This window comes from Dipodomys ordii, unplaced genomic scaffold (assembly GCF_000151885.1).
Source record: "Dipodomys ordii isolate 6190 unplaced genomic scaffold, Dord_2.0 Scaffold1, whole genome shotgun sequence".
NCBI classification, from domain to species: Eukaryota; Metazoa; Chordata; class Mammalia; order Rodentia; family Heteromyidae; genus Dipodomys; species Dipodomys ordii.
The window spans coordinates 50,331,183-50,349,286 of NW_012267217.1; the positions used below are offsets into that span (position 1 = coordinate 50,331,183).

The window sequence follows — 18,104 nt, forward strand, 5'->3', positions numbered from 1 at the left end:
GGTTTATTGGAGATGAGAGTCTCATGGACTTTCCTGTCCCGACTGGCTTTGAACTGCAGTCCTCAGATCTCAGCCTCCTAAGTAGCTAGTATTATAGGCGTGAGCCACCTGTGCCCAGCTGAAAAAATGTTACACCAAACTCTCTGAGAAAGTAGGCTGCTGTATGTGATATGAGAAATATCAAACCTTTCTGGTACTTTGCCTTTCTGAGCAGGAAAGATCACTTCTTTTTTGCTTTGAGCTTCTTGCTGATGAGTTTTCTGCTCAGCCTGCTAATCAGGGTTGCATTATTTACCTTGTCTGAAAAGACCATCTGAACATGCTTTGTCTCCTTTGAATTATACTTGGATATTAAGCCACTGCTGGAAGAGACATAGGTAAAGGCTTCTGAAATTGCAGAGAAATATTTTCTTAATTCTTGAAGTTTGTTAACTAAAATTTGTTATTATGATGGAGATCATAATCTGGTTGGTAGAAGAGATAAAATGGTGACTGAGGGATGTTTTTCCTTTGTGGCATAATCACTATATTGGAAAATGGTTTGTTCAGTTCTATAATTCTTTCCTAATGCTATTAGTTCCTTGGCACCAATTTCATATCTTTCATAAGCATTGAACAATGCTCAGATCACTCTGCTAAGTAGTTTGCTTTAGTATTGTATTCATAATACATTTTTAATTATTAGAATGTTGAAATGAGGTCATGATTTTGGTAAACATGGCGGTTTTAGAATATCTTGACCATTTGGCATTAATCCCCTACCAGCCAGCTAGTGGGTGCTTTCAGAGGAGAAACTGTGAGCCTCAGGTTGTACCTGGTCACCTTGCTTTCGTTTGTTCTTTGATAAAGATCTTAAGGGTCACTTGTGACTTCAGCAAATTAAGTTCCCTGATTACTTTACACTTTCTGTTTTTCCTGCGGTTTTCCCCCTATACATTGCTTGCTGGCAGTTTGCTAGCTGGTAGAGTGGGAGCAACACAGGAAATAATCAGGTCCAACTAAAGACATAAGATATATAGTAATGATTTTTCTTTCTAATGGATGCTATGTTAAGACCAAGGCTGTTCTTCTCTAATTTAATCTGGGATCAGTCAAAGCTAGATGTCTGTGGCTCAGTACTTTGCACTGCCTGGCACAACCTAACAGTTATCCTGAGTAGAGTTGGGGAGGGACTAGAGAATTCATTTTCTTTTATTATATTAGGAAACATAGTTTTGAGTTGTCCAAACCAGCCCCTAGATTCTGGCAGGGAAGGGTGGTATAAAGCAACAATAAGATCAAAATAAAACAAAACAAAAAAACCGCTACAACCTAGTACTTATCATCTCAAAGGTAAAACTATAATTCCAAGTATTTTAGAAATTAAATTTTATTTCTTGAAAAATGCCAGTCAGTATTACCTGAATTCAAGTATAGACTTGTGAAGTCCGAGTTTTATATCTTATCACTCCTAAAAGAAATGTGGTGTTGTGCACACTAACCAGGAGTTCATTCTTGTTGTCACTTACCAAGAAGCAAACTTTGTCCAACAATTATCACTCACATTGAGGAAAATAAATGTATTATCTTATATTCTAGTAAGTCACCAGCTAATAAATCACATTGAACAATTTTTGGAGACAAATGAAACACCATATTTTATGAAGAGCATGGATTGCATCAAAGCTTTCCGAGAAGAAGCTATTCAGGTAACTGTCCTCTCCTGTATTATCTTTCCCCATCTGTCATGGGGAGAGGCAAACTAACACCCCACAAATAAGCCAAGGCTTTCCAAGTTTTCATTCTAGGTGTACAGAGCACTATAATCCATGAGACATAGTAATACTACTGCCATCTTTGTCATTTCTGAGGATCAATGGGTGGTTAGGTGGGGTATCTTATTCCCAGAAATTAGCTTTTCAGAACTCTAAAGACTTGGCTTTAGGTTCCTACTTAAGAGAACCTGAGGAAATTTCCATGGTAACCTCTGATGGTCACTATTGTGAAGGATGAGCTAAGTAATAATCAAGAAGTTCTTTACAAAGACAGGATGAAGAATCTAGATGCTAGAAAAAAAAAACGCTGAAAAATAATTATTCAGTCTTCCTCTCCATCCTTATGTGTATTTGTGTGTATTTTCAATTTATTCATATTTTCAATTGCAAAATTTTAGAAAACACTTCTAAAAAAGTCTTCCAAATTATATATAGGCCTATGTATTTATACCTAGGCAAGAGGCAAGCAAATTTGAAATAGAAATTACAGATTTATGTATTTATCCATTTATTTTGCCAGTCCTAGAGCTTGAATTCAGGACCTGGGTGGTATCCCTGAGCTTCTTTTTTTGGCTTAAGGCTAGTGGTCTGCCCCTAGAGCTACAGCTCTACTTCCAGATTTTTTTTGGTAGTTTATTGGAGATAAGTCTCACAAACTTTCCTGTTTGGGCTGGCTTCGAACTGCGATCCTCAAATCTCAATATATTTTTAAAGTAGGCACAGTTGTTAGTATATATTCTTTTTTTTTTTTTTTGTCAGTCAAGGGGCTTGTACTCTGGGCTTGGGCTAGTATATATTTTTGTGTGGTTATTTGCTAAATAAATGAATTAACTAATGCTTGAATAATTTAAGGGCTTACAGAGAATTACAAGAAAATGAGAAATTTATTAAAATTAAATTAGAACAAAAGATTTAGAAGTAAATGACCCAAATAGTCTACAGATGAAAGACAAGATTAGACTAGACTAAGGATGACTCATTTGGATAGAGAAAGATTTAGCTAGAAAGGAAAAAAAATGACAGTAAAAAATGTATTGCTTTTTAAAGCACTGCCCCCAGGCTTGATGGAGCATCAGATAACATTCTGCTGGCTATTGCTGCTTAATGTCTGTGACATTAAGTGCCTAAAAAAGAGAAGTCTAGCCAGCATTGGTGGCTCACACCCCTAATCCTAGCTACTCGGGAGACTGAGATCTGAGATTCGCAGTTCAAAGGCAGTCTGAACAGGAAAGCCTGTGGGACTCTAATAAATAATTACCAAACAGCCTGAGCAAAAGAAGCTCAGGGACAGGGCCCAGGCCCTGGCACACACACACACACACACACACACACGCACACACGCACGCACGCACGCACGCACGCACGCACACGCGCTCGCGCGATAAAAAGAGGTCTAGGGTATAGCTCAGTAGTAGAGCACAGACCTAGCATGCACCTCAGTCCCCATCATTGCAAAACAATAAATGAGAATGGAGGAAAAGCCTAAGAGACTAGATATACAACAATCAATGTAATCACCTCTCCTTTTGGGTGATATTGGGGTCTGAACTCATGGCCTTCTACTTTCTAGAAAGGAGTTCTACCACCTGAGCCACTCTTCTTTTTGTGTTATTTTGAGTCTTGCCTTATGTCGAAGCTGGCCGGTACCATAATTCTCCTATTGTGCTTCGCCATATAGCCATTGTGCCTCTCTTGTAGTTGGGATAAGAGGTACACTCCCTTGTATCCAGCCATTGGTTGAGGTAAAGTTTTGCAAACTTTTGTCTGGCTGGCCTCAAGTAATTAGGATTATAGACTTGATTCACTGTGCCTGGAAATATAGACTTTTTTTTAAATTGAAAAATAAGGAAGAAAGGACCTAGAAAGCATGTTAAGTGAGGGAAACCAAGCTCAGAGAGACAGTGTATGGTTTTCTCTCATATGCAGAAGGAAGCTAGGTCTAAAGTACCCTGGAACATGATGAATTATATAGGACTCCAGGCATCACACACTTTGAGACCAAATGAGGATGCTCTTAGGAGAGGAACACAAAGGCGCAATGCCTATGTGCCTCAGATCATATAAAATGATATTTACCAAAATGACCTCTAGGAAATGGAAAAGAGTTTCTTTTTCCTTTCCTTTTTGTCTTTGCTCTTTTATCTGTCTCTGAGGGGGTAAAAGAGGCACAGAAATGGAGGGCAAATAAATGCAGCAGTGATACTCACTGGACACTGTTGAAAATGAACTATACACTTACATGCAAGGACAAGAGGGAAAAACTGGGAGAGAGCAAAGGAAAGGGTGACATTGTCCAAAAAGAAATGGACTCTTTACCTGACTTATGTAATTGTAACTCCACTGTACATCATCTTTATAGTAACAACAAAATATATTTAATTAAAAAATGACAAAAAAGAAAATAAACACCAACCAGTTCTTGGGTCTTGTTAAGTAACTGGTTTTTTTTGAATTACTGGGATATTTCTTTCTTTTTTTTCTTCTTTTTTAAAAAAGTTGATATTAGGTGATTACATAAATTTCACGTATTTCACAGTATTGTGGAATAGTGACACTTAAAGTCACAAACACATTTTAACCTTCACAAGTAATTGATAATTTTATGTGATATAGAATGGCACTTGAATATGTTTTCTTAAAAAAGGTGGAGGCATGGTTGAGTCAAGATTCATTGGATTGACAGTTACTGAAGCTGAGTGATCAGCACATTAGTACTCACTAAGTCATTCTCTCTAGTTTCATTTGAAATTATCTGTAAATACATACTAAAGCAGAACTGTAGGCTTCCAAAAAATTCTGTGTGGCTATGAAAATCTCTGTGTCTTCCATGGATAAAAGGTTTCTGGTTCAAAATGAACAAAGCAAATTTTAATTGCCAGCTTCTATTTACCAAAGTGAAACCTTTAGTGTAGGTTTTTTTTTTCTTTTAATATAAATAGGATGGCTTCAAAAATAATAGTTGTTTGTCAGTTTTGTATTTGCTCTGACTCGTTGCCTCCTCTGTCCCTATTCCCTCTCACAGTTTTCAGAAGAGCAGCGCTTCAACACTTTCCTGAAAGCCCTTCGAGAAAAAGTGGAAGTTAAAAAATTAAGTCATTTCTGGGAAATTGTGGTTCAGGGTAAGGTATCATTTGCTTTTTTTCTCCATCGAATTTTTATACTATTTTTAAAAAATGTACACATAACTTCTAAATTTAAATTACATGGTATAATGTCTTTGATGGTACTAGATGGATTTCTACTTAAACTTCAGAAAGTGCTCAGGATTTACTGAACTCAAAATCTTGCTTAATGAGCACAAACACAGTAATAAATAAGAAATAAGCATCAGATATCCCATCTCATTATACTCTCAGCACTGTGCCCGGAATTCTAAAATTTCTTTTCTGTTTGTTGAGCTCAGCAGCTATGTGGGCAAATGTTTCCCCTTTCTCAGATTCTTGGCCATTTTGGCCATGCTGGGTCACACAAAACGGATGACTCACCTTCATTTTGTGTCCCTGCCACCTTTCATTACTGTGCTCCTGGGCTTTCCATGTCAACGCTCAGCATCTTCATGTCCCAAAGCCACTCAATTGCCACTCTTGACAACAGCCAATATAAATGGAGCTCAGTGTTACTTTTGATGTTTAGTTTCTTTCTTGACCTTTCCCATTAAAAAAAAAAAAAATTAACCAAGGCTGGGTGCCAGGGGCATGATCACACCTGTAATCCTAGCTACTCAGGAGGCTGAGATCTGAGGATCACAGTTCAAAGCCAGCCCGGGCAGGAAAGTCTGTGAGACTCTTATCTTCAATAAACAACTAGAAAACTGGAAGTGGTGCTGTGGCTTAAGTGGTAGAGCGCTCGCCTTGAGCTGAAGAGCTGAGGGACAGCGCCCAGGCCCAGAGTTCAAGCCCCACGACCGACGCCCCCCCCAAAAAAAATATATGTGTATATATAAAACCCAGTTTTTATTTTCAGAACCCAAGTGTAGATCTTATTTATTAGAAATACATATTATGAAAACATGCTTAGAGATGGAATGAAACTTTTTTACTTTTGATCAGAAGCCAGAATTTGTTTCTAGCAGGCAGCATTTTATCACACAGGCAACCATTTCCCTGACAGTTAATTTTTCAGCCCTTTAACCTCTGCACTCGGGAGCAAAAGCAATTAGGATGGGTGGTAAATAGGGCTTGCTCTCTATGTCTCTGTTGCTGACCCCGTAGATGAAATAGGTTGATTCTGGTGATTACTGAATGCTATAGCATATTATTTGCTGAAGAGAAACTTACAGGATACGCATTTTCTAAGGGCTTATATTACTGAATTCTATAGCATATTATTTGCTGAAAAGAAACTTACAGGATACACATTTTCTAAGGGCTTATCTACCATTGAGAGAATATACACAATCTGTGCCGTTTCTAGGTGCAAATAGATTTTAATTCATGTGTTTTTCTGAAAGTGTATCCTTCATCAACCATTTGAGATAGAGAAATAGCTTAGGGGAAGAGAAAACTAGAGAATAGATATCTATCCTTGATTGACCCTCACAGAGTAAAAATCAAAGAACTGTGTTAAATACATATGGCAGTTGAAAATCATGAGGTCACCTGATCTAGTCCTCTGGCTATTCCATCAGTAGACATAGTCAGAATGTTGCAGAATCCCACACTGGGTATAAAGTCCTTCAGTCATTTATTTATTGAGTATCACACATTTAGTACATGGAGAGGCATTTAAGGAGGAATAAGATAGCCCCTACCCTTCAGACAAGTATAGTCCATTAGGAGAGATAACATAGGCACACATAGTGATGATACAGGATGTAATAAAAGGCATTTCAAAGACATAAACAAAGTGACCTGAGAATTCTAAAGAGGAGGCTATTTCTGTCTGGAGCTGATCAAGGAAGAACTTCATGGAGCAGGTAAAACTTAAGATGTAGCTTTCTTGCTCATTATACTAGTAAAGACAGGAGAGAAAGTAATGTGAGATGACAGGATAGTATACATTAATTGCTATTACAGTTTTATATTTTCTCTAGAACAGCATTTATTGTTTACAAACATCTCCAGAGTAAAGATGGACAGAGGTATGATAGAAAGGCAATAGAAGTTGAATTGACTGAAATTTGTCCTATGAATTGCTTTCTAGATGGAATTACACTGATCTCCAAAGATGAAGCCTCTGGAAGCTCCATCACAGCTGAGGAAGCCAAACAGGTAAGGAGAGCTGACTCCCTGCTTTGGCTGACTTACTGCAGTGGGCACTCTTTTCCTTGAGCCCTTGAAGAAGTTAAATTTTCAGAGTAACTAAAAAAAATAAAAAAATAAAGAGTAACTAAATTAGGGAAACCCAACCAACAGGTGAATTATTCTACCTGCAACCTTCTCATATAATCTTCTTGGCTTCCCATTGACTCACGGTTAGGTTTCAAGAACTTAGCTTATAGTCCCAGTCTCTGTGGCTGTAAACTGCTGAGCCCAAGGTACACCAAGTTTAACTAGAGTCCAGAAAGGACTGTAATTTTCACCAAGGCCATTGCATGAGTCGCCTGGGAGCTTTTTTTCCTTCTTATAAATACTGAGTAAAAACAAGGACTGAGTGATTACTTACAGCTCAGTATTAGAGTGCTTACCTAGCATGTACAAGCTCTAGATTCGACTCCCAGAACTGAAAACCAGCAACAACAAAAAAGCAGCACAGAATCAACCTACAGGTTCTGTTGTTCTGAAATGGGTCTTGAGGACCCATTTGTTAGAGCCTTTTTTTTTTTGGTTGGTAGTGGAGCCTAACTCTGGGCCTGGGCTCTGCCTCTCAGCTCCTCAGCTCAAAGTTAGCACTTTACCACTTGAGCCACAGCACCATTTCTGGCTTTTTCTGCTCATGTGGTGCTGATGAATTAAACCCAGGGCCTCATGCATGTAAGGCAAGCACTCTACTACTGAGCCACCTTCCCAGCCCTGTTGGAGCCCTTTGAATGATTATAATTCACAGTAAGTAGAGAAATGCTAATATTCTAGCAAAATGGAAACTAGATGTTTTCAATCAAAGACTCCATGTCTAGAGACTCCATGAGGTTTTTGATTGGCACAGTTGTTAGGCCCAGGCCTTCCTGTTTGGAGTATGAGTATTGAATCTGATTCAGCTGTGAGTCAAATACATGTGCTGTTTAGTTAGTAGTCCTTCATTGTATTATTGTATTTCAAGGTTGTGATGAAATTGAACTGAATAGCTTGAAAGCTATAGATCATAACATTGTGTTTGCTTTATGGTCACTTTAGCTAAGGAATCAAACCCAGGGTCTCATGCATGCAAGGCGAGCACTCTACCACTGAGCCACCTTCCTGGCCTTTTTTTTTTTTTTTAAAGAACAGACATTGACTAAGAACAGAACATTGACTAAGGTGATTGTGTTAGAGGGTTCCATACTGTCTGCCATCTTCTACAACTCTATATTGTGTACCATGGGCTTAAGAATGTCACTTCACTGTTTGGTTTTATTTCTGTTTGTTACTTTATGCAGTGTTGTGATAGTATTTCCCCCTTGAACCAAAGGGTATATTAGTTTTCCAGAGTAATAGAGCCAATAGAATACATAGACGCACAGCGGCGGGGGGGGGGGGGGGGGGGGGGGGGGGGGGAGGGGAGAGAAAGAGGGAGAAAAAACTTGACTGTTTGGCTGACTTGTACACTTGTCAGGGCTGGCAAGTCTAAAATTTGTAGAGCAGGCCAATATGCCTGAAGTTTTGACAGGATTTCTGTGTTTTTACAGAATTCTTGAGGTAGAATTCTTTTTTTTTGTAAATCTGTTGGTTTTGTTTATTTCTTTCTTTTAAGGCCTTTATTAAATAGGGCTTATTAACATTATCAAGGATAATCTTAAAGTCAACTGTTATAAATACTCATTTCATGTATAAACTTTTATAGTAACGTTTATAATGGGCTGGGTGGAAAAGCTGGGCACTATAGCCTAGCCAAGTTGACGCAGGGTAAAGCCTTATCAGTTATCGTTTTGTAGGAAAATAAGTTGACATATATTTAATTTAAGTCATTATTGCATCATGAAAATCTGTCATCCAAGTGAGAGTTGCATATGTATTATAATTTTTGTAAAGTGCTGATCTACCAAAGGTAATGTTTCCTCCACACAATTGATCTTAACCAAAAAGAGTCATAGTTCAGTGAATCCAGAATGTTATGGAAGAAAAAATCAAAGATAATGCACTTAAAAATGGTACCATGCTTGTTCTATATCGCAAATGTGAATATTTTGAATTGAAGTGCACCTATAGAACCTAAGCATTGGAAATTTTAATTTTTTTTTTTGAGTCCAGTCATGGGGCCTGAACTCTGGGCCTGGGTGCTGTCCCTCAGCTCTTCAGCTCAAGGCTAGCGCTCTACCACTTGAGCCACAGTGCCACTTCCAGCTTTTTTCTTCTTGCTTATGTGGTGCTGAGGAATCGAACCCAGGGCCTCAGGCATGCAAGGCAAGCGCTCTACCACTGAGCCACCTTCCCAGCCCTGGAAATTTTAATGTTTGAACCATTAAGCTATAGAGGGAAATTTCAACCAATTGGTAGGAATGAAATGATGAACTTAGATGATTTAATATTAGCAGAGCTGACTTGAGTTTTAGTGTAACCCAGCTCTGGGAATGTTAACCATCTTGAGTAATCAGTGAAAAACAAATGAAGTCTTCTCTCTCCTCTAGCCGCCTGGCTCTGACTGCCAGCTCCTCCCAGTTGGGGCATAGTCAGTTTGCTTCTAGCACTACGAGCAAAACTCCAGTGTTATAGTCACTAAGAAGTTAGGAAGTACAGTGGAAACATATGGCACCCCAGTTCTGTGTGGGGCCCTTTGATATATATTATCTCATAACCTCTGAAAAAAGTGTATTGCTTGTTAACTCTGCAGATTGTTTTTCTACATTTACTAGTACTTCTCCCAATTTAGTATTTGTATCAAATGGTTTTCATTTTTAAAGAACATTCACATTACATGGTATTCACATACATCATATATGTTATATCTGAATATTGGTAGGAATTTCCAGTTGCCATTAATAGCAGTTACCAAGTTGAATGTGTCTAACTCTAGAACCATAGAGCCTGGCACCAGCTCAGTGATTTTTTTCCAGTGGCTTGCTAAGAAATGATAAGGACAGAATATAATCCCTGTTATCACTGGGAAGCCAAACTCCAGAAGGATTTAGTGAGTTGCACAGTGCACACTCAGAGGCAGCCAGAGGATTAACATGTGGTCCCTGTGTACTGTTCTAGACTCTCATTCCTGAATAGATCAGATTGTACAAGTGGAACCTTAGACTAACAGTCTCTGGAATGCAATAGACCCTGCTGCTTCATCTCTATGATCAGTTGGTGTGCTCACTGCCAGGTGGAGCTTGGAGTAACCTGAATACTATAAAGTAGGAGCTGAATTCTGTTTCACCTTCAATATGCACTCTGTCAGGTCTGCTTTAATATTAAGTGAAACCTTTGTTTTTGTTTTTGCTTTTAGAATAAAACTTGATTTTTTTGTATTAAAAAATGTTTTAAAACAGCATCTGCTGGTGTTCGGAGAGAAGTGTAAAAGGGAGAATGTACATACAGATGATGAGGAGACCTATAAATTAAGATTCTGGCTCAAGGTTTTATTTCTGTTGTTGATTTGTTGGTGGTACTAGGGCTTAAACTCAGGGCCTTGCCATTAATAGGCTGGTACTCTACCACTTCAGCCACATCCCCAGCCCTTTTTTTGTTTGAGATAGGGTCTCATGGTTTTGCCTAAGACTGACCTTACACTGCAATTCTTCTACCAATATCCTCCCAATACCTGGGATAACAGGCATATGTGAGCATACTCAGCTTTTTGTTGTTGTTGTTGAAATGGACAGCCTGGGCTGTCCTTGAGCTGTGATCCACCTTATCTTTGCCTCCTTAATGACTGAGATTGCAGGCTTAAGCAACAATACTCCTAGCTTTCTCTGATTTTCTTAAGGGAGACATAGTTCAGTTATTTCACTTAGCTGGTTAAGGAAGTACAGCTACTTTTGACCAGACATGGAAATATTCATTTACATTGCTTTCAGATGTTAGGTTTGGTGAGATCCCATATAATCTTTTAAGAAAACTTCTATATGCCCAGTGCTTATGGCTCACTTCTATAATCCTGGCTACTCAAGAGACTGAGATCTGAGGATCATGGTTCAAAGCCTGTTCCAGCAGAAAGTCTGTGAGACTCTTATTTTCAATTAGCTACCCCTTCCCCCCCAAAAAAAAGCCAGAAGTAGAGCTGTGGTTCAAGTGGTAGAGTGATAGTTTTTAGCAAAAAAAAAAAAAAAAATTTCAAGGACAATGTACATGACCTGAGTTCAAGCCCTAAGACTGGCCCCCAGCAAAGAAAAGTTGTTTATAATCAGAAAGATAGAGCAATCCTCACAGTCCATCTAAATTCTCTTTATGTGTTTAGCATGAGTTATTTAAAGTAAGAAAACTTGAATTCTTGCTATTAAATGTTGACTTTTTTGTTGTTATTGTTGGTTGTGGGACTTGAACTCAGAGCCTAGGCATTTTCCTTGAGCTCTTTTTGCTGAAGGCTAGCCCTCTACCACTTTGAGCCATATCACCACTTCCATACATTTATGAGGAAATAATTATCCCAAGATGATCATTTTATATTCAATGAAATTATTACTTTACCTTCATGACAGTAAGGAAAACTATTTCCTTCTTATATATTTCTGTGGATTTTATGGTTCTTTGAGAAATACAGGTAAATCAGCCCTGTGGTAGATGTGGAAAATTCATTTGTAAATTAAATGGACACTTAAACGTTTTTTATTATAATAAACATGATGTATAGATAACTCAGGTAATGAGCACATTTCAATGGACACTTTTCAAAAATATATATAATTTTATGTATTAAGGTGTTGTATAAAGGGATTACTCTATACTTCAAGTAATAAGTACATTTCTTTTTTGGACAGTGTCACCATTCTCTTCACTTTTCCCCAGTTTCTTCCTCTCTTCCCTGCCCACAAGTTGCATAGTTCATTTTCCAAATACTGGATACTTGTTTTTTGGGGGAAGGGTTGGTTATGAGGCTTGAACTCTGGACCTGGGTACTGTCCCTCAACACTTCAGCAAGGCTAGAGCTCTACCACTTGAGCCACAGCACCACTTCTGGCTTTCTGGTGGTTAATTAAAGATAAGAGTCTCTCAGACTTTCCTGCCTGGGCTGGCTTTGAACCATGATCCTCAGATCTCAGCCTCCTGAGTAGCTAGGATTACAGGCGGGAGCCACCAGCACCTGGCTAGTGGACACTTTTTTGGTTAAATTTCTTGACACCTCCCATTGTACTTTGAAATTTACACATTTATATTACCCTTCCTTGATAACTTTTATTATAATTATAACCTGTCATCTTTTTTTCTTCACTTTTTCTGTTTGTAGTAGTTAGATGTACAATTGGCATTTAATGTTCGATACGTCTTTATTTGGCCCTGTGTGCCTTCATCCATCTTCATTCTCACTTCCTAGTTCTGTGGTTGGTAGAAAAATAAACATAGTGTGACTCACAGCACATCAGCTGTCTTGGAATCCAGTTCTAGGAGAGGATTTATCACAATGGCTGTTCATAGGAGTCCAAGCAGCTGTGCTGTGTTTAATATATAATCATTGTTTAATACATAATCATTGGAGACAAGCTTTAGATTGGTTGTAAAGGTTTTGAGCTTTTGTTTTCCTTGTTAACTGCCTAATCTTCCTTTATTGTTGACTTTCATTGATTTTCCACCTTCAGACCATAAATGTTCAAAACTTAATGGCCAGGTTATTTCATCAATATGGTCTAAGAGATAAAGTAGGTTCGCTCAGAGTCTCACAGCAAGTTTGTCACTAGCAGAAGTGAGAGCCAACTACTCCCACCACCTTTCCACCACACAGAGGTGCCACTATTCCTTGTCTCCTTCAGCTATTCCTACCTGAAGAAGAAATATTCACGTGCCCTCTTTTAAGAATACTCTCAGTGAGTGTATAACTGTATGTGAGTATATAAAGCTTTATGAAGAATTCTAAGACAAAGTTAAAGAATCAATTGTCCCTGGATGTGAAGATACACAACTTTAAACTGAGTCAAGAGGATCATGAGTTCAAGGTTGGCCTGGAATACATAGCAAGCCTTGTCTTAAAAGAAATAAAGGAAAAAAGAGCTGGCATACCTGTAATCCTAGCTACTCAGGAGGCTGAGATCTGAGGATCACAGTTCAAAGCTAGCCCCGGCAGGAAAGTCTGTAAGACTCTTATCTCCAATTAACCACCAGAAAACTGGAAGGGGCACTGTGGCTCAAGTGGTAGAGTGCTGAAGAGATCAGGGACAGCTCCCAGGCCCAGAGTTCAAGCTCCACAACTGGCATAAAAAGAAGAAAAAAAGAAAGATTTCTCTATCTGTTGAACTCTTTGGACCATATAATATTTTACTTAGCTCTTTTCTGTTTTAAATATCTGGTGTAGTTTTTCCGTATGTCACTATAATAAAACCACTGACATCCTAATGCACCTAATACTGATTTAGAGTTTGATACATTTAATTTAAAAACAAAAACAAAAACATTTTTCTGTGCTTGTACCAGGGTTTGAACTCAGGACCTGAATGCTGACTCTTAACTTTTGTTTTTTAAGATTCATAGTTTTTAATTATTTTTTTTCAATATAAGAACTTTATGTAAAGCAAAATCAGGCCCAATTGAGGAGAAAAAGAAACAACACAATCATTAAAAGACCTTAACATTCATCTCTGAGAAATAGAAACAAGTCACCAAAAGAAAGCAAACGAACATGGATCACCTTATTTGAGTAAGATTATCCATCAATTGACTTAATTTGCATTTACAGAGCATGATGCTGAAAAACTTCATAGCTTTTTTTTTTTCTCTCTCAACTTTTTTACCTAAGACTAGTGTCTACTCCTTGAGCCACAGCTTCACTTCTCACTTTTTGTGGATTAATTAGAGTCTTTCAGATTTATCTGTTTAGGCTGGCTTTGAACCTCAATCCTCAGATCTTATCCTCCTAGTAGCTAGGAATATAAACTTGAGCCTGTTAAAAAAATAAGTGGATTCTATATGTAGTAAATACACTCATCACATGATACAATTTGATGAATTCTTATGCTGTCATATAACTGAGTGCCACTACTTAAAAGCTCCCTGATACCTTCCAGTCAGAACCTTCTTGTATGCCAAGTGATTTCTGTCACATGAGAGTAGTTTTGCTTATTCTTGACCTTTTAATAATGCTTTCTGTGGTTCATCCACATTATTGTTCTCCCCCTCCCCATTGGTACTTGGTTTTGAACTCAGGGTCAAAATTGTTAGGCAACTGTACTACTTGATTCATGACCCATAGCCCCTTTTTGCTTTAGTAATTTTATTTTTTGGCAGCCTGGGACCAGTTTCCAACTATGATCTTTCTACCTGTGCATCTGGCATAGCTAGAATGACAGGCATGAACTGCCACACCTGGACTGTTGATTAAGATAGGGTCTTACTAATTTTTTGCCCAGGCTTGCCTTAAATCACAATTCTCCCATGCTTAAAACTTAGTGGTCTACCACATTCAGCCATTCATTCTTATGTATAGCTATATAGTATTCCTTTAAGGCAATTCCACAATTCATTCATACATTCTCCTGATGATGGGAATTTGATTATTTTTAAACTTTGGCGGTTATGAATAAATACACAGTAGATATTCTTGTATGAATCACTTGATGAATGTATTGGTATACTCTTAATAATTAGAACATAGAATTATACTATCAAATCATTTTGGCATGCTTTATTCATCTCATAGTCATGAAACCCCATGAGATATAGTATTTCCATTTCATTTTTGAGAAAAATTATAAAATTGTCAGATGGCTTCCTAGGGTTCCTGAGAAACCAAGGCCTAAGGTTATGAATGTACTGTTTGCAGCATGCTATGTGATTTGCTGTGCTATGTGATTTCTCTCTTGCCTTTATTGAATGAAATAGATAGCATTAATGAATGTATAGATATCATTAATGAAGCCTAATTTATGTCTTTTTAGGCACTCTTTTATTTGTATTGAATTTCATTTGTTTGCAGTGTTTTGGTTTTGGTTTTGGTTTTTTGTTGGTCACTGGGCTTGAACTCTAGTCATGGGCACTGTCCCTCAGGTCTTCAGCTCAAGGCTAGCACTCTACCACTTGAGCCACAGCACCACTTCCTTTTTGCAGTGTTAAGGGTTCAACCTCGTCTTTATTCAGGTGCTCTACTACTGAACAATGCCACCAACCTAATGCTTTCCTTAGCATATTTAGTTGTACAGGGATTTCTTTGTGGTTTTTCCATACTTGCCTAGAGTGTAGTTAAATGTATGTGTGTGTGTGTGTTCATGTGTTCATGTGCTTTGGCTCTACTTGTGGCGCACAGATTTTCCTGCCCAGGCTGGCTTTGAACTGCAATTTCAGATCTTAGCCTCCTGTATATATAGCTAGGATTGCAGTTGTGAGCCACTGCTGCCCAGCCTGATGCTATTTGTATATTTGGAATCACCTGACATTGCTGAAATCAGCTCTTTGGAAACCAGGTGCTTGTAAGTTGAGCATGTAAGGGTCTAAGCAAAGAGTCATGTGTTAGCTTTTAGCTTTAATGGAGAGGTATGGCGGTATGGGTGACAGTTCCAATATAGAGGTTACTGATACCATTTCTCAGCATATGGCCAGGATTGTATTTCCTTGTATTTAAAAAGTAGTAGTTTGTTCATTTCACAGAAATCACCAGGTAAAGAGGCTCTTTGTGGTAACCTCAAGTAAATGAAGGTGATTTGAAGAAGGGGACATGTATTACACAAGTGTCTGTTTATTAACTCTCTACTTTTTCAGCATATTACAGAGGGAAGAACAGGACAAAAGAAGAGAGTTGATGGGCTGGGAAGGTGGCTCAGTGGTAGAGCGCTTGCCTTGCATGCATGAGGCCCTGGGTTCAATTCCTTAGCACCACATAAGCAGAAAAAGCCAGAAGTGGTGCTGTGGCTCAAGTGGTAGAGTGCTAGCCTTGAGCTGAAGAGCTGAAGGACAGGGCTCAGGCACTACAATCAACCAAAAAAAAAAAAAAAGACATGATGAAAATTGATGCCTACTGCTTTTTGCTGCACTCAGAGAATTTTTCTTTTATTGAGAAAGCAGGCCAATTCTTGAATTTTCTGCTTGGTCTCTAGCTTCCCTGTCAGTGCACAGTGTGGAAATGACTTGCAGTTGAAACTCGGATGAGAAGGAGCAACATGTGAAGAAATCAGCTTTGCCTGGGGCTTTGGGAAGGATAATGGATGGCAGCCTAGCTTTTAGCCATAATATGCTTATGCAGAAACTTGAAGCAGATCTGTCAGGAAGTCAGCTGCAAATGCTTAATCCTTGATGGAAAAGAAGGTTTCTTTTGCTACTGTTCCTCTCTTCCTAGGAATTTGGCCTCGTCTCAAAGATGTGCTGTCTGTGTTTAATTGTATATACTATGGTCCTACTGCGCAGATGGTCCTATCTTATATGAATTGCACTGTGAAAACGCATTGCAGGTGGAGGGGTATGAGAATTGGAGCTTTTAGAGGATGAGTGCCAAAAAACACTAGAGTTTTCTAGCTTTATCAATAAGCTATTATCATGTTTCTGCTTACTGAGGTAACAAATGTAGTAGACTGTCGCATCCTTGAACATGTGGAGTTTATCATTTGCTTGAGAGATGCTGGCCATTTGTTGCCTCACAGAAGCTGATGGCAAGACACACTTTTGCCTTCATTTTCAACATGACTGGTTAAGTCTTACCCTGTAGCTGTCTATTTCTGATATACAGAAAATACTGCAATGCTTAATCATAACAAATAGATATCTAGAGTAAACACTGTTTATTCAACTCTTAGCCACAAACCATGTGCAAATAGATGCATGAATTTTTTGCTCATGTATTTGTATTTGATTCTCACATAGCTTTATTGATTATCACCCAGAATCAACACATGGAATTAATGATACCGAAGCTACTTTAGGGTCTTGTTATAGACTGCCCCCCTGCTGCTAGGATTTTCTGTCTATTGTAGCATTGATTCCCAACACTGCGCATGGTCCATTTTAGTGTCAGCAAAACATGATGGAAAGATCCATAAGTATCCTTAAAAGATAAGGCCACAGTACTGACGGAAGCAGTGCCCAGTTTGCAGAAACAGCCTTTGCTGTGACTTGTATGTGTTTTTTGTGTGCATGAGGAATGGCAGGATAGGAACAGCTTGCTTCCTGCCACTTGTTGCATGCAGCCTAATATTTAATGGGTTATGATTTGTTAGCGATGTACTATGTATAGGGAAAGCAGTTCTTGACAGATTTTCATGCTTTCCTGTTTTGAGTTGAGGCAGGAGAGCAGAGGTGAACTAGAAGGCTCACTTGCCACATAGCATTCCACTGCACATGACTACCTGAGAGAGGCCTGCCCTATCTTTTTCCACCCATGTTAGGGCAGTCACTCCTACAGACTTGTCTACCACCTGAAGTACAGATACTACTAGAAGATCCCTTTTTCCTCTTAGGATAGATAGGCATGGGTAGAACCTAGCTCTTAGATATAGTTGCCACATGCCTTGAAGTTTGAAAAGATTCCCACCATTGTATCTTTAGGGACAGGGAAGAAAATCTCCCACCATAATGTTAGGGTAGAGTAGAAAGAACGGGGTAGAAGAGTAGAGTAGAAAGAGTGTTCAGATGACTGAGAGCGGCATCCACTGCTTTTTCAAAGCCCACATGTCATTTGTAGGCCCTCACAGATTTGGCTTCAGGGCATTTTTCTTTTCTCTGTTTTTTAGAAGCTTTAGGTTTAGAGCACTGGAGTAAAGTTCTCATCTGCCTGTTTTCAAGCAATTTCTAACATAAATGGAAGGCTTTCTGTGAAATGGATAGACAACTCCCAAGCAGATGCATTTTTGTGTTTTGCATTGCTCACAAGAAGTTTTTACCCCTTTTTGTGCTCAGTGGGGTTCAGGAGTAGATGATTTTAATCCTACTTTATTCTTATGCTCCTTTCAAAAGCGACAAAGATACACTGGTTTGAGGATCATGATTATTTCCTGAATGATGAAATACCAGGTGTGCTTTGCTCTGATGTTGTGCCCTTTGAAGACACCATCTAGACAAGCTGACATTTCCTCTCTCTTCATAAGAACATTCTCTGGTGACTAGTTAGTGTGGATGTTGAACCTCAAAATTGGCCTTCTTGTACAGAGCAAAGGAAAATGTGCCAAAATGATGTTTCTTTGGGGCCATTTGTAGTGAGACTTCACTCAATGAGTCTTCC

General features: G+C 38.6%; 1 protein-coding gene across 1 annotated transcript in view; it reads left to right on the plus strand.

Annotated features, from left to right (window-relative positions):
- Xrcc5 (X-ray repair complementing defective repair in Chinese hamster cells 5 (double-strand-break rejoining)) overlaps nucleotides 1-18,104 on the plus strand; it is a 93,276-nt gene that overhangs the window by 74,042 nt on the left and 1,130 nt on the right. Inside the window, 3 exon segments of the mRNA XM_013012022.1 lie at nucleotides 1,579-1,688; nucleotides 4,777-4,873; nucleotides 6,897-6,964. Of these exon segments, the coding sequence (XP_012867476.1) occupies nucleotides 1,579-1,688; nucleotides 4,777-4,873; nucleotides 6,897-6,964 (275 nt within the window).